This window comes from Dysidea avara, chromosome 10, assembly GCF_963678975.1.
Source record: "Dysidea avara chromosome 10, odDysAvar1.4, whole genome shotgun sequence".
Classification (NCBI taxonomy): domain Eukaryota; kingdom Metazoa; phylum Porifera; class Demospongiae; order Dictyoceratida; family Dysideidae; genus Dysidea; species Dysidea avara.
Window position 1 is genome coordinate 5,774,057 of NC_089281.1, and position 16,897 is coordinate 5,790,953.

General features: G+C 36.8%; 1 protein-coding gene across 3 annotated transcripts in view; it reads left to right on the plus strand.

The window, feature by feature from the left end:
* LOC136237046 (autophagy-related protein 2 homolog B-like) overlaps positions 1 to 15,196 on the plus strand; it is a 38,590-nt gene extending 23,394 nt beyond the window's left edge. For 2 of the 3 annotated variants that reach the window (XM_066027307.1, XM_066027309.1), the window contains exons 27-40: positions 121 to 191; positions 1,403 to 1,633; positions 4,022 to 4,420; positions 5,099 to 5,182; positions 5,233 to 5,694; positions 7,280 to 7,447; positions 7,504 to 7,611; positions 11,815 to 11,890; positions 11,942 to 12,093; positions 12,226 to 12,305; positions 12,354 to 12,472; positions 12,817 to 12,971; positions 13,030 to 13,164; positions 14,885 to 15,196. In XM_066027307.1, the coding sequence (XP_065883379.1) occupies positions 121 to 191; positions 1,403 to 1,633; positions 4,022 to 4,420; positions 5,099 to 5,182; positions 5,233 to 5,694; positions 7,280 to 7,447; positions 7,504 to 7,611; positions 11,815 to 11,890; positions 11,942 to 12,093; positions 12,226 to 12,305; positions 12,354 to 12,472; positions 12,817 to 12,971; positions 13,030 to 13,164; positions 14,885 to 15,112 (2,468 nt within the window). In that variant the 3' untranslated portion in view covers positions 15,113 to 15,196. The remainder of the gene's footprint in view (positions 1 to 120; positions 192 to 1,402; positions 1,634 to 4,021; positions 4,421 to 5,098; positions 5,183 to 5,232; positions 5,695 to 7,279; positions 7,448 to 7,503; positions 7,612 to 11,814; positions 11,891 to 11,941; positions 12,094 to 12,225; positions 12,306 to 12,353; positions 12,473 to 12,816; positions 12,972 to 13,029; positions 13,165 to 14,884) is intronic. The other variant, XM_066027310.1, reaches the window with a different exon arrangement.
* The last annotated feature ends 1,701 nt before the right edge of the window (positions 15,197 to 16,897 follow it).

A 16,897-nucleotide genomic window follows, 5' to 3' on the forward strand; every position in this document is an offset into this window, starting at 1 on the left:
TCTGCTGTTAAAGGTTCACACTTAAGTAGTGTACATTTACTTGCTCTAATACAACATACACATACTCAGTCAATATACACTAATACATGTACTGTATATGTTATACTTTTTACATTGTAGATTATGTGTGTGTGATTGAGATGGGGTTATTAGAGCTGATTATAAAGATGCCAACTGGTGACCTTTCTGAAGTAAGTATATACCTTTCTGCAACTTTTTAAATACACCTTAAGTAGCTAATGTCTTAGTATCTAATGCCTTTGAGCAGGCTGTAGGACCAGGTGTCCTACAGACCTTCAGCACTTGTGCTGTAAAGCTTTAATAAATGTACACACACCATTTCATTTGTGTGTATAGTGTGTATTATTGATCTGTTTTCAGTAGCTACCTGTAGGTGTGACTCTTGTTTGTTTGTTCATAAAATCACTGCGGTGTGGTATAACTTTCACCTTCACCATGCCTTATTGGTTAATTAATGTGCCTTCATGTATGCCTACAGACATCACGCATTCCCACTAAGTGGGTGTGGCTCCATGTAAGCCTGCATGCAACGGACATGGATTCATGCATACGTGTATGCCTGCATGTGCTCATGCCCAGCCTGTTGCATGCATGCGTGCGTGCATGAGTGTGAGTATGAGGATGGGTGTGCGTGCGTGCACATTTGTATGTATTAGGATTTGGCAATATTTCAATAAAACACCAGTGTCGCCCAATCAAATGCTTACAATACAATTATCGCATGTATTTAGCCTTCACAATATTATCACATTAATATTGCATTTAGCAATGAGCAGCACTTAATTGTCTAATTTGTGTCTATTCTGGGCCTCGTATTTGATATAGTTTTTGCATACTATCACTAAATTGTTAATTATTATCAGGGGCGGATCCAGGGGAGATTCAAAGGGTTCCATGGAACCCCCCTTTTGAAAGAACCTCTCTTACTCGAGATACTCTAATAGAGCAGTCACAGTAGTCTTTTGAGGAGCAGTGTAGCAAGCTATGTATATAGTTGTGAATAAGGAAATATAATTGGTGAGGGCATCTATGATGAGGGGCAACTATTGTCAGCAGGTGATGACCTTTTTTTTTTTTTTTTGGTCTTTGACTTACAGCTAGGCTGAAGTTGTAATTCAGAGTGGAACCCCCCTTTTTAAAAGTCTGGATCTGCCCCTGATTATTATTATCAAAAATATTGTGTTTGTATACTCATTCTCAGTGAAAACAAGAACTCATATGGACATTGTAGACTTTTCAAACTATCTGGATGTATTTTGATTTTCACATGCAATAATCACATTAAATAACAATAACTGCATATCACAAGTTAAGTATTGCTGAACCCTGGTGTGTGTGTGTGTGTGATCACTTATGTTAAAAGGTATATAATAATGTACAGACTCAGGACATGCCGGAGATCTCACTAGAGTTCAGTAATAACTTAGTGGAATTGAGGACATGTGTGGACACATGTGCTGCCCTCAGAGACCTCATGCAGTACATAGCCTCCCATGGGGACCTGAGGGAGGAAGATTTAAGGGACTACATTATCACTAGGAACAGGTCATGTGATAGTGGTAAGGATGATGGGGAATCACAGGACAGCTTCTCAACTCCCCTTAATTCCCTGGTATGAGTTGTGGATGTAATGTTTTTTGCAGTGGTTGTTGTAATGTACTGTATTTCACGTAGTTATGTGTGTGCTACTAATGATTGCACCTGGCTGCAATTATTTAGAATTTAAGTGTGGTAGACCAAAAGTCTCCATTTCCTGTTAGTTTAGGTAATTCAAAGGCTGCAGCACATGTTGCTGTCAGACCTTCAGTGCTGGCCACTGTAAAGTGTTAATTCTAACTATAGTATGTTCACGTTGAGCTGAACCCTGAAAAACAGCTAAAAATTAAAAGTGGATTTTTTCTCAACCGAGTTAACATTTCTGCCAACCAGATGATTATTGGTAACAGTAAAGGTGTCAACAACAGACATGTACGGTTTGGCTCCATTACAAGTTCGGGAAAGGGCTCTAATGGACACTGTACTTATATGGCTTCTCCATAGGAAATGTATTGTAAAAATTTTGATTGGTTGTAAATATTATGTCAAACATTTGAACAACAAGATTTTGAAATATTTTTAGCGGATCAAGCAGTACTACAAATGAGCCAAATTTCAAGATAGTGTGTAATTGCATCCATGAGTTATTAAATGTTTTTGAGGATTCAGCTCAATGTGAATGAGGATTCAGCTCAACGTGAACATACTATATCTATTTAAAAAATTTTTAAAATTAAAAGGAAATAGAGATACATGCTACAAAAAGTAAAGAAACAAGTTCAAAAATGTTACAGCTGAAATGACATCTTAGCCAAAAGTAGGGATTAAAGTATGTCTCATTTTAGCAAGTAGTCGTCTAATCTTGTTTCCTTACTTTTTATTGCTGGATCATTTCTCATTTCAGCTGTAACACTTTTGAACTTGTTTCTTTACTTTTGTAGCATGTATCCCTACTTTCTTTTAAAATCTTTATAATAGCTATGTAGTTTTGTTTACTTTTTATGTCTAGCTAGCTAGCTATATCATACTCTTTTTTCGACATAGTATAAATATCACTTGAAGCAGCTGTCTTTTACCTTTGCACACAATAAGCGCCTCTAAAAATAATTATCGTTTTATCTTTTACAGCTATTCAGCAACTGTTAAAGGTTTCAGCTGCATTTCTAATGACCTAAATATTGATGATTTAACAATAAAACATCACTGGAGAGTCCCATTAAGAGTGGAACCCTCGCTTTTAGAAGTCTGGATCCCAAGGTGGATCCGCCCCTCAAAGCTAGCTACCTCTCAAAAAAAAGCTAAACTGGTAAGACAATAAAACGACAACCCGGTGTTAATAAATGCTAGAGACAACTCCTTGGGTACTACACCCATTCACCCTCGTCTTATGTACATGTGCTCACACTTCGTTAAAATCACGTGTTTGGGTTGTGGTGCATGCCGCAACTATTAAGTATCCTTCAAGAAGAACAAAGAAGCGAATGAATGATGAAAGCAAACAGCATGGTGCAGTGGACAGAACATAATCGGAGCAACAGATTCGTGAATCTGCCGTCGTTACCATGGCTGTCTGAAATTTCTGGAGCTGTACACCTAGCGCAACCGGGTCTTACAGCAGGCAGACAGGCAGATGAAATTCAGGCGAATTTCAAAATTTTTAAAACTCACTGTACATCAAACCATTCGACTTTTCACTATGTTTAACCAAGGTACAGCATTATTACAGCAGTACTAATGTATGTTAGGTGGTTTTGCTTAGGTAAAACTTATTGCAAAGCTGTTTTTTAAAGAAAAAAAATTACGAAGCCATATGATTTTAACTAATCCCTACTTAATAATAAATTATCTGAAAGTTGAATGACTGTTCAACTAGAGTGGTTTAAGGGTACCTTACATGTATGTTCTATTAGAGTAGTTGAACCTGGACATGCATATACAATTGAATGAGCTTTGTTTATAAATTTCCTTATCTGAACATTTTAACCAATGCCTACAATCATTGGGAACCATATTAACCAATGAGTCTGCTGTAGCTTTTATATATTAGGGTTGGGTAATATAACAATATATCGTGATAAAAGCATGAGACGATAGCTGTATCATGGTTGCAGTGTGATATATCGAGTTCATGACATGTCATGATATATTGCTTACAAAATGAATTATCATTAATGTAGCGCGCCTTCTTATAAATGCAACAAATTACATTTAATATATGGTTGTATATAATTTTTATACCTTAAGGGTTGTTTTTTTTTGGGATGGATACAACAATACGAGTCATAGAAAAACTTGTACTTATTAATATTACATGGTTTTTCTAATTTGCATGTAATATCATGATAATATCAAATATCATGATAAATACATCTGTGATATATCGTGGTGCACTTTTTAAAATATCGCCCAACCCTAATATATATCTAATATATATACTTACATGTTATTTATGATATATACATAGACTGCAGATACGACAGTGCCATTACCAGGTACTACAAACCAGTTAGATTTAATGGATGAAGCTATGGAAGAACTGGCAATAGAGAATACTGGTAGCAAAGCTACTAATAGAACGTACAGGCCTGCAAAAGAAAAAAGAAGATCCCCATCTTCCAAGAGAAGGCATCACAAAAAGACACCATTAGATGACAAGGAACAGTTAACTAATCCCAACTTGAAGTCTATTAAAGTTCCTGTAGTGTTTTCAGACTCAGAAGATGACTCACTGGGTAGTAAACCATTAACTGGTAGACACAAGTTACCAATGTCACCAGGTAGATCAAGTATTAGTAGTAACATGACCAGTGAAGAAAGTGAGGATGACTTCCTTATACTGGATATGCCTACATCTTCTAGAATGGTATGTTGTGAATTTACATAAACGTGTAACAGAATATGGTCTGCAATTCAGACACTTTTAGTTAGGCCACTATTTGGCGATAGTCTGTTTTTCATCAGAAAATTCCAAATGTGTAGTGCGGGCAGGCGGGTCATTACTATTACCATTATTCCCATTACTTGCCACAATATAGCTAGCTATAGACTTATTTTCATACTTCTACTCTCCAGGACCTGATACTCTGCATAACAGACAATTTGCTGACTTAGCTTAACTCAACACAGCTAGTTTGGTAACCATATCCTGTCGTCATGTGATCACAGTTCCACTCGAGGATCAGTAAACATCATTGCAGTCTAATCTTTCACATTCTCTTGGCTGCAATGCAAGGTAGCTATTGTGCAGCAATCTTGAAAACTGAATTGCACATCCTCGATAATTTGATTAATCAGATGAAATAATGGTTAAATCTTTAATAATGGGGGAAATACGTGCAGCAGTAAAAATACATCCGGGCGCTGATGAATAACAGAATATCACCAAATAGTGGCCTTGTGTAAGATACCAACATACATACGTATCATGAACTGTCCTGGTGACACCTTGATAATCAGAACTCTTTAGGTTGGTCCCAACTCCCAAGGTATTACACAGGCTCCAATGTACAAATTTTATTATGTAATTTTGTTCTGTTTTTAGGCAAAAGGAGCAAAGCCAATTATCAAGTCTTATCTCACCAATGATGAAAGAGTAAAGATAAACAACAACCACTTTGCACCATCGGTAAGAAACTGTTGATATTATTGGCTAAGTGCACTTTGTATCCTCTTTAGAATGCATTCACTGATCAGTTACACAGACCAGATCATTTCCCAATTCCTGTTACATTGTACACTCTAAAGGACATGACCCTAGTGTGGTACTTGTATGGTGGCAGTGACTTTTCCAAGAGCTCTACTAGTCCATCACCAGTATCCAGTAGTTGTGAACACAGCTCTAGTCCTGCTACTAAACATAGAGACTTTCATCCTAGACAAGATGTGTCTTTGTCTAGTTCACCTGTACCTCAACCATCTTCACTGAAACTACACAGTACTAGTCCTGTAAGGTCTCCAGTGTTTACTAGAAGACAATTAAATAATGATGGCAGTAAACATAAGAGATCGTCATCCTCAAATTCTTCAGAGACAATGTCATCAAAGAAGTTGGCACATAAGAATAAAATGTTAAGTTGGAAAATTGCTGGTGGTCCTGAGAGAGATCATGATACAGTAATGGAGATTCACATTAACAAGGTGTGTGTACTCCATATTGTAAGATGTTACAATACAATTCTCATTATGCCAAACTGCACTTGCCATGTAAGATGTGTTTCTGTGTTTTCATACATATGTATTTTCCTTTACTACACTTTACATTAAGAAATTTTACATAATATTTCCTTTGATTTCTGAGGTTACTATCTTCCTGTGGCAGGATTACTAACTAGTAACCTGTGGACATGGTTGTGTACTTTATTCATCAAATGAAAAATCAGCAAAGTCTAAAACTAAATGCCCTTACTGTTAGCTTACTTTCTAGACAAGACATGCAAACTGACATTGATCTAGGCATTGATAGCACCAACGTCACAGTATGACACTGATGCAATAACCTTGAAGGATAAATCTATGCTAGCACCCATAATTTACCTCTTTCTCTTGCTCTTTTTATCTGCTTTGCTTAGGGAAAAAATTTGAATCAAGGTTTTACACCTTATCAAAATCCCTCAGATGATGTGGGCGCAGCTATACATGATTAATTACCTCAGCCTATTGACTTGGTAAGTAAAAGTATGGGTGGCCTTCGCCCATTAGGCCTCTATTAGGCCTCTAAATAGTGTAGAAACCTTGTCGACGCATTCTAACTATTACTTATTAAGTCATGAGTAACTTTGCAAAGAAGTTTACCATCATACAGTATGATAGTAGGGACCACAAAGGTGTAGGCATGGCCCACAAAAAAATCACCAAAAACCACCGTCACTTTTCGCTGATGATGATGATGATGATGCAGTATTGGTTAGGCAAAACTAAGCCCAAACAAACCTTCAGATTGACCCAAAACGCTTTCAAAAAGTTGCTATGGAATTTTTAAATGGAATTTTCTAGTGACTGACTGACTGGCTGAGTGAGTAACTGATGCCTCCAGATGATAACAGGCTTGATTATTTCACTATTCGACTTTTCTTCAGACTGAAAGGTGCCTTTTGGCATACTGCAGTATGTACAATGCATTCTTTATGGACTTTACCAGTGTCCTCCTTTGTGTCTTATTCATCTTTGCTGACAGCAAAAGTGTTGATTTGGTGGTGGTACTGTGATGAGTTCCCTTTGTAATGGAAATCGTCCATTTTTTTCACAGTGGCTACTTTGATTGCAGAGGTGCTTTTCAAATACTTCTTGATTTGTAATGCTATGTAATGGATTGAACATAGCTGACAATGAAGCGTAATGGATACTTTACTTTTCAAACGATCATTGGTTGCTGGGACGTGTGGTGCCATTTCTTTATTTTGGTGCAGTATGTATGGGTTCATCAGTCATAACGATTTTAATGTACAAAAAAGGTAGCAAACAAGTACACAAAAAATATTGGAATTTTCAACTAGAGTAGGGACCATAACACATCACTAAAACAAGCTGGAGTAGTGCATGATATTAAATCACAGTAAAACAATAAGAAGTGTTTATATATATATATATATATATGATTTAATATCGTGTACTACTCCAGCTTGTTTCAGTACTTTTATCGATGTGCTATGATCCCTACTCTAGTTGAAAATTCTGTATACTTGTTTGAATATAAGGAGTTACCTTAATTATATCATTCCTATAGTTGAGATTACAACATGAGGTTTACCCTGAGGACAAGGAGCAGTCAATGAGATTTGTTCTGTTAATTAGAGAAGTTGAACTAGTAGACAGATTAGTTTCATCTCAACTGAACAAGTTTTTATCACAATATGTCAGTAATACCATGCCCAAACAAACCCATGCCAACATGGTAAGGAATTCTATTGCATACTGTTAAGCTGGATAATGTGTTTACATGCTCTTTAGGTGTCATTTAAGATGTTATCTATTCGTACTGAACTAGAGGAATATCCCAGTAGGGAGGAAGTGATTGTTCATGTGTCAGCTCTTCCCCTGAGACTTTATGTGGACCAGGTATGTAGTGTTACAGTATTAGATGTGCATCAACCGTAAATTGGGAACTTTTCATTCAAGATAAATTAGTTGTGCAACTTATTTGATGTGTTAATTTTTTGTGGACAGAAGCTACAAAATTATTTTACCTGTGAATTTTTCTGTGCAACTAATAATCATAGAGTGGTAGTACTATATATTAGGGATCATGGAGGTTTAGATTTTTCTGGCCAAAAAAATTACCCAAAAACCAGCTTCACAATACCATCCTGACTGATGCCTTGCAGTATTGGTTCAATCCAAAAAGTGCCTTCAGTACGACCTAAATGCTTCCAATAGATTGCTACAACAAAAGTTGTTAAAAGTTTTATTAATGAAATTTTCTACTGACTGACTGACTGACTGACTATCTGCCTGTCTGATGCCTTCAGACTAGCTAGTTCAGACAAACGTAACTTGGTAACAGCTAAGGCTACGTACGGACTTGATTCTTTTCACTATTCGATGTCGCTTCATCCCGACAGGTGACCGCAGTACATACAATGCACACATCATGGACTTGGTTTTGTCCTCCTTTGTGTCCCATTTCTTTTTGCTGACAGCCCAAGGTGTCGATTTGTGATTGTTCAATGGCTTCTCTATGTTTGTAAACGGAAATTGTCCATATTTTCTGTGGTAACTGGATTGATTACAGAGGCACTTCTCTTACTACTGTTCATTTGTAGCACTGTGAAACAGGCTGAGCATAGCTGAAAGCGAAGCATATTATTGGCCACTTCACTTTCAAGTCGGTAATTATTAGTTTTGTCATGTATTCAGTCGAAAACATTGTCACTGGCATCATCCTTTCTTTTTATGTGGTATGCATGGGTTCACCACGAATCACCAGTCATAATAATCTATAGTAGGGACCACAAAGGTTTGGGTGTGGAGTATGAAAAAGCATCACCTAAAAACCAGCTTCACTTTATCCTGACGACGATGAGGCAGTATTGGTTAGGTAGAACTAAGCCCAAACAAGTGTTCAGATCAACCCAAAATGCTTTCAACAAGTTGCTATGGAATTAAAATAAATAAATAAATAAAATTAAGTGGAATTTTCTAGTGACTGACTGACTGACTGATGCCTTCAGACAAGCGTAACTCAATAGCAGCTAAGACTACGGACTTGGTTTTTCACTGTTTGACATCACTTCAGCTGGATATGTGCCTTTTGGCATACCACGTATGTACAATGCTTTCTTCGTGGACTTACCAGTTCCCTCCTTTGTGTCCCATTCATCTTTGCTTACAGTGAAAGGTGCTGATTTTGCAGTAGTACTGATGGCTTCCCTTCGTAATGGAAATTGTCCATATTTTTCATAGTAGCTACTTTGATTGCAGAGGTGCTTTTCGAACAGTTCTTGATTCATAATGGTTGAACATAGCTGACAATGAAGCGTAATGGATACTTCACTTTTCAGATGATAATTGATAACTGGGACGTACGGCGCCTTTTATTTTTTTAGGTGTGGTATGCATGGGTTTACCAGTCATAATAATTTTATTTTACAAAAAATGTTAACAAACAAGTACACACAAAAGAATTGGAATTTACAACTAGAGTAGCGACCATCATAAAAAGTACTGAAACAAGCTGGAGTAGTGCATGATGTTAAAATACAGTAAAACAATTAGTCCCTATGGTAAATGCACAGTAGAGATATAACACCTCTTATTGTACTGTGATTTAAATATCATGCACTATTCCAGCTTGTTTCAGTACTTTTTATCAATGTACTATGGTCTCTACTCTAGTTGTAAATTCCAAATTTTTTGTGTACTTATGTTACAAAAAACAATAAACAAACAAGTACATATAAGCTAATCAAACTTAATTCCTTATACTTGTTAAATATGTACTGTACCTATTCACCTCAATACTGTATCTGCAGACAGCACACCATTGTTGGGGTTAGAACTTAGAAGACCATTGCTTTGAAGACTTTAATAATCATAATCAGGCCATAACAAATTTTAGAGGTATGTAGTAGTGTAGCCTAGTTAAACAGAGCATGTAGGTATTCCACGCACCACATGACCAGAGAATTGATCAAGATAAGATGTTGTGTCTGTTGTACGATGAACATGTAGCTGGTTGTGACTGTAGTGTAGTACTTGGCAGGCCATTCCTTCTTTGCTTACAGCAATCCAACAGCGTACTCATTCCTGTTCTGACCTATACCAAAGACGAATGTCAAGCTGCCAAAAGAATTTTCATAAGTAGGGAAAATATTCACAAACATTATTTTTTTTTGCTGGTTTATTTCCCAATATAATTTATGGATACTTTCTGCACAAGCCAAGCCTACTGGACATCTATTGTGTGCCTAATGCCAAAATATCACATTAAAGAGAGAAGCTTTTGAAGACTAACAAGTTCTTAGCATGTCTGCACATTGTCTAGTTATGGTAGAAAGTCAAATGTGGCTGGGTCTGAGAAAACCGGTCTTGTTTCCTATGACAGCAGATTAGATTTTTCACCAAGAACACATAGCTACATGAATAAAGTATCAAATTTTAGTGGTCTGCTTTTGCTGGCTGCTTTTCCCAAACACAGTGACAATCCATACACTCGGTTTGGGGCCTTAATGGAGTTCTGGTCAACCCGGGGTGGCTGTGTGTGACTGTACAGCTCCGTGGTGTTGAATAAAGACTTGTGCTGTAAATTTCCTTTCATTTTAGCCAGTTTTGATACCCGAATGGCCCATAACTTGGCCTAATTCATCCCTACGCCTTCCTCTTCAATTGTTTAAATAGCCTCCCCTCCTTTCGGGGCATGCCACACACCCCTTTTGGAGCTTGTCTGATACAGTCAACCTCGAAAAAACTGACTGGAAACTTAGTTGTTGGCTACTTGTACAGTGGATGCTCTGGAAGGTAAGGAATTGGTGTAAAACATGTGAAAATTTGGTACACATATCTTCAACCATTGGCAAGCTATGTATAACACTAAATCTGGCATTTCTCAATACTTTTAAATAGGCGATAAGACCAGTTTTCCCAGACTGGATCATATATACATCCATAATACTAGTATTTTTAAAAATTGACCATTGGCAAGCTATGTATAACACTAAATCTGGCATTTCTCAATACTTTTAAATAGGCGATAAGACCAGTTTTCCCAGACTGGATCATATATACATCCATAATACTAGTATTTTTAAAAATTGAGCTATAGTAGGGACTTTCCCACTGAGCTATGCTGTAATACCATCATTCATCTCTAGATCTTGTTTCATTACTTTTTATTGCACAGATCCCTATTTCATTTTTAAAATTGACAATTTTAAAAATAATACTAGTTTGTTTAGTTTTTTTTTGTTGTGGCACAGCTAGCTACGATGTAACTTGGTGTATTTTCGCAGCTAGGCCAATAAGGGGTGAGGTGACCCATCAAATAAAGATCTAGGTGGACTAATAGCGATAGAGTACCGAGACTCCACCTCTTAACAATCTAGCTGTTTTACTTAACAGTAAACAAGATGAGGGCGTGGTCGCGAACCTATTGTGAACGGGATCCCAATCATGAACATAGAGTTGCAAATATCTAGCTAGTGTGCCTCTTATAGTAGCGCTGGGACTAAAACGCTTCTGAAATCCAGCTCTGAACCGTCTAAATATGCTGCTGAAAGTAACGCCTTGATATGGTTTTGTTGGATGAAGAAGACAAGCGGCCTGATTGAAGATAATAGAAAAGACAAGGCGCAGATCTAGAGGGCCTACACTTGTCGGAATCCCAAAAGGCACATTCCACTGGTGAGTTTGTTATTGTGGTATAAAATGGTGACCATGCGCTGCTTCATTTGGCCTCTAGCCTTGTGACTGTGGTCAGGCAGTGAATCAGTTATACAAAAATTTGAGTTTTGGCAATTTTTAAAAATTCTATATCCGACCACCTGTAAGTATTGTTACATTTAATGCTGTTTTTATATATTATATGGACTAGTACTATTCTGTAAAGGTGATTTTCATTGTGTAAAATGTCTCTAGGATGATTTTTAAAAGCATGATTTTGGGTGACGTGTGAAATTTTCGGGGCGATCCCTAATTAGACAGTATTACTGTACCGTTTGATACTTATTATGGTAGTGTTACAATTATGATATCGTAGTTGTTGCAGTGTGCATTCTTGTATGTATTTCAATATCTTAACGTATTGATTTTTTCACACTTCTACAGGATGCCTTTACATTTCTGTATGACTTCATAACTGGTTTGTCAACAACAAAGAGTGCTGAAAGTCCATCAACTGAAAGTAAATACCCTGTACACATGTTACTATATAATTATTGTCACATTATTTCAGATGTGATTGAGCAGCACTCACCAAGCCCAGACCTGACCACTGATACTGAATCAGATGTTACTGTTGATCCAACTTACTTCAAGGAGTTCTCATTTTATCCGTCACTTGTTGTCAAAATTGACTATGAAGCTAAACGTTTTGATATGGATAAGGTGTGCATTAACAATTGCATCACTATAGATTTGCTTGTACATATGTAATATACATGTGTAGTTTTCTGTTTAGCTACTTATATTTATCTGATGTTGTCAATAATAATATGACCACTGTATCTCTACATATAGGGAGTTATATCCGGTATATTAATTGGTCTTAGTCACCTTGATTCTGCTGAAATAGAATTGAAGTCTATAAAATTGTGTGGGTAAGTTCACATCAACTAAACAAGTGACACTAATAACTGATGATACAGTGTATTAGGATGGGACAGGTTGTTGAGTGAAGTGATCAATGTGTGGACCAGTGATGTCAAGTCTCAGTTACCTAAAATACTTGGAGGAGTTGGACCCATGCACTACTTGATGCAGTTTGGTAAATTATAGTGGCTACAACTTACATTGACACACATACATGTACACATGCACACACACACACACACACACACACACACACACACACACACATACATACACACACACGCATGCACACACACACACACACACACACACACACACACACACACACACACACACACACACACACACACACACACACACACACACACACACACACACACACACACACACACACACACACACACACACACACACACAACCTTTTGAAATTTAAGTGCTTTAATATTTACTGTATGTACTGTTGTGTAATTCATCTATTGTATACACAATAATATTATGTACTGCACCTTTTTTCTGTAGCTCAAGGTGTTGTGGACTTTGTATGGCTACCAGTACACCAGTACCAGCAGGATGGTAGGGTGGTAAGGGGACTACAGAAAGGTGCTGGTTCACTGGCCACTTCTACTGGTATGGCTACTGTTGAACTAACTACAAGATTAGTACAAACCATTGAGGTGTGTATCGATGTCTAGTGATACACACATGCTACAATGTGTATGTCTCTTCTGGTAGTTCCTAGCAGCCACCACTTATGATTTTGTTGCACCAGTTGATCGTAACTCTCTTGCACTGGCAAGAAGGAGAAATCCTAGAAGACCACAGGACTTTAGATCTGGTGTATCTAGTGCTTGGAACACTCTTGCCACCGTAAGCAATTAGAGTGTGTAGTAATATAATTTGTGTGAATACTATAAAAAATCTTCAAACAATGCTACCCATAGTAGTTGTACAGTATGCAGTTGTGTACTTATCAGAAGCGTTTCAAAAATTTTCCTACATTTGTGATGTTGTTGGTACCAAAGTAAAACTACACAACTGATAAAACAGTTGGACTCGGTTTCATGTAACCGATCTTATCACCCATGCCAGCAGGTTTGATTTTTCACCACAAACCCAAAACTGCATTAATATATATTATATACTCAGTGTTGGGGCAGTTGCTTTTTAAAAGTAACTCACTACATATTACTTTCAACTGAACTATTTAGTTACAGTACATGTTACTCATATAATGATGTAAAGTAACTATAACAATATTACATATTATATTACTTTGTTTCCACAGCCTTATGCTGTTACGTGTGCAACTACCATCTTATCACGTAACACAATTGTGTTTGTGGACAATGTGTAAATCATGGTTATAAGTAAGAAACTGGTGAATAAGTTTCATTCGGTAGGCTTCATTACTTCGTTGTGGCTGTTAGTGGATTACTAACAAGATTAGTAACTTCATTACTTGTAGTAATAATATTACTTAATATTTGACTTGTTACAATAACTTCATTGCTTGATAACATGCTACAAAAATTGACTTGCATTATATTACCAGTTTTTATAGTGTATTTTGTTACTTAGTTGCTACAAAAGAATAATTATTATGTAATGTAAAGTAATGTGTTACCCCAACACTGTATATACTCAATTTCACGGTCAAAATTACAAGCCCTATGAGCAGTCTGAAGTGATGATGAAGTTCTTCTTGGGGGTGCTTTGTGGTCCCGATTAAAAACCTGCACTGTAAATATTTCCTTTAATTTTAGCCATTAATATTGGCTTATTTTTTATCTTTGTGCAGAGGTGTAGCAGTAAAATTTCAAGTGAGGAGGCTAAGCAGGGTGGTACCTGGTTGATAGCTCACTCGGTATGTGAAGCATGTGGTATCTAGGGGGTCTGGGGACATGTCCTCACAGGATGTCTTAAAATTAGTCTTTGAGATTGAATTTCATAACAATTTTGGCTAAAACTTTGTACATGACTGCTCTATTAGAGTATCTGACTGTTCTGTTAGAGTAGAGACTCTTATTTCAGAGGGAGCTAACCTCTAGAATAAGAGTCTAGCCCCTGTAGCCCCCCCACCGTTGGTAACCTATATCTCTGTGCATTTGTATTGAAACAGTTCTTTGGCCTCCTCTGTCCTACCATCCCTATTAAAGCTTGCTGATACATTCAACCTCACACAAATAGTACAAAACCGGAGTTGTACAGCAAGCGCTTTGGAAAGCAATAAGGAATTAGTAAAATTTGATTCATGGAGCCTCAACCATTGGCAAGCTATTATATTACTCTGAATACTAAAATGGATTTCTCAATACTTCAAATATCAAGTTGGTGAGGGCTAGCTATTGTCATTGTGAGCAGGTAATGACCTTTTTTTTGGTCTTCAAGTTACATCTTGGGTGAAGTTGTGATTCAGAATGGAAACCTCCTTGCCCCTGGGGCCCCACTTTAATTCTTTGCCCTGGGCCCCTTAATTTCTCTGGGCCGCCCTGCTTTATAGCAAGCCAGCTTGTGCATAAATAGTGTTGGGTGACTGACCAGCTTAGGATGCAATGTATTGAATATTCACACTTTCTATTCATCACAGGGTTTTGGTGACACTGCTGGAGACCTGTACAACACAGTAACAAGAGAACATGAAGATGGAGGAGTTGCTAGAACTCTCGGTGAAGTCTTAAGACAAGTTCCTGGGGTGGTGGTACGTCCCATCCTGATAGCATCAGAGGCTACCAGACATGTATTAGGTGGTATGAGGAATCAACTAATGCCAGATGCCAGGAAAGAAGAACTGGCTAAGTATCGCGATGATACATAAAACGAGCTATGCTTTTAAATATGTGCTTAATTATGTAAATTTATATATTAAATTTTTAATTTTTATTAAATTATTGAAAATATGGTTACACACTTGTGAAATATCATACGCAAAAATAAGTTTTCTAACGTAAAAAATTAATGTATTGCAATAGAGTTTACAATATCTTCTGATTATTTTTACACTGTACATACAGAACTTTCCTCTAATCCTCTGTAACTACCTACATCAATCTGTCCCCCTAGTTTGCACATTCCAGCTCCTTCTGGATTAGGCACCAGCCTATTATGCTTTTAATTTTGCCTATTATGCTATACTGCAGTGCTAAAAAATTTTTGCCTATTATGCTCATAATTATGAACAAAAAATTTGCCACTTCCAATGTTTTGTTACTTTCTATGGATAATGATAAACTTTGGCTTATGAACAACTGGTTAGACGTAAAATGTTATTGTTGTGCATTAACTGAAGATTTGGCTGCATTGTAAACTATAATAACAGTTGTCAGACAACTACTTAATGCCATATCAGTGGCGTCAACTGTTCTATTATTGTAAGCCAACCTTTTTCTGTAGCATGCATTTTTGCTTACAGTATGACAATTATTATGCTAGCATTATCTTTCAGGCACCTATTATGCTCAAAATTGTGCCAGCATAATAGGATGGTGCCTATTCTGGATCCAGTACACTATTATGACTTTTAAATACAAGAGGTCACTGTGGTGCCCACATCTACACCTTTCCAGCTACTGTATAAGTTATTAAGTCTAAGTCCTTGAAACTAGGTTAGGTAATCCTAAGGCTGCAGCACATGTTGTTGTAGACCTTCAGTGCTGGTCACTGTAAAGTGTTAATAATAATAATAAATAAACAATAATATGGTGCCATTGTTCAGATGCATATATATTGTTTACTTCTTTTGAGTGCTTGAAGTACCGTGAAAGCATACTTCAGCCAGAAGCCACTGACTAATGTGAATTTGTGTGATCTGTTCAAAAGTAAAATTTCTTGTTTGTAGTTGCATTTTTATCTTCATTATGTGACTTGAGATATGTTTCAAGATGGTTGAAGTGTGTGATTGAAGGAATACTATCACTGTACTGTGGAAAGAGTTAGAATTACTATATTCTCAAGTTAGGCTCTGAACAGTTAAGACAGTACATAATTATATGGAATGTCTACAAACACTATTATAATTATTATAGAACTTAGGGTGGAAATGAGAAATTGTGCACTGTTATTTTTATTCTCTTAGCTGATTATCCACACTCTGTGGAAATAACTAAGATCGTGATACTCTAATAGAACAGTCACTTTAATACAGCAGTCAGGAAGGGCTGATATACTCTTAACAATAGTTCAGTAAACTGTCTCTAGAGCATAATATCTTGCATAATTTAGAGCACAATAGGCTGGATTTTTCCACCAACTTTGATCTCACATCTTGGTAAGCTTCAATTCATTGTAGCCACATGTGTCACCAAATTTGATAAAACCAGGCTTCCACACACATCCAATATTACCACTTTGCACTGCTTAAAGTTTCTTAGTTTACTATGGTGGTATATCCCCAGTATATGGAACAGTTAATAAGTTGTTATTTTAGTAGTTTTTCAGTAAACCCGCAAGTTATTGATATTTTACTATCAGTATAACTGGGTACAACTACAGTAAAGTAGCTTAACAAATTAGTAAACTAACAACCTTTAAGCAGTGTTGACTCTGTTGAGAGATGATAGGAGTATGTCATCAGCTTCAAATTTGACCTGTAATGTTATAGAAG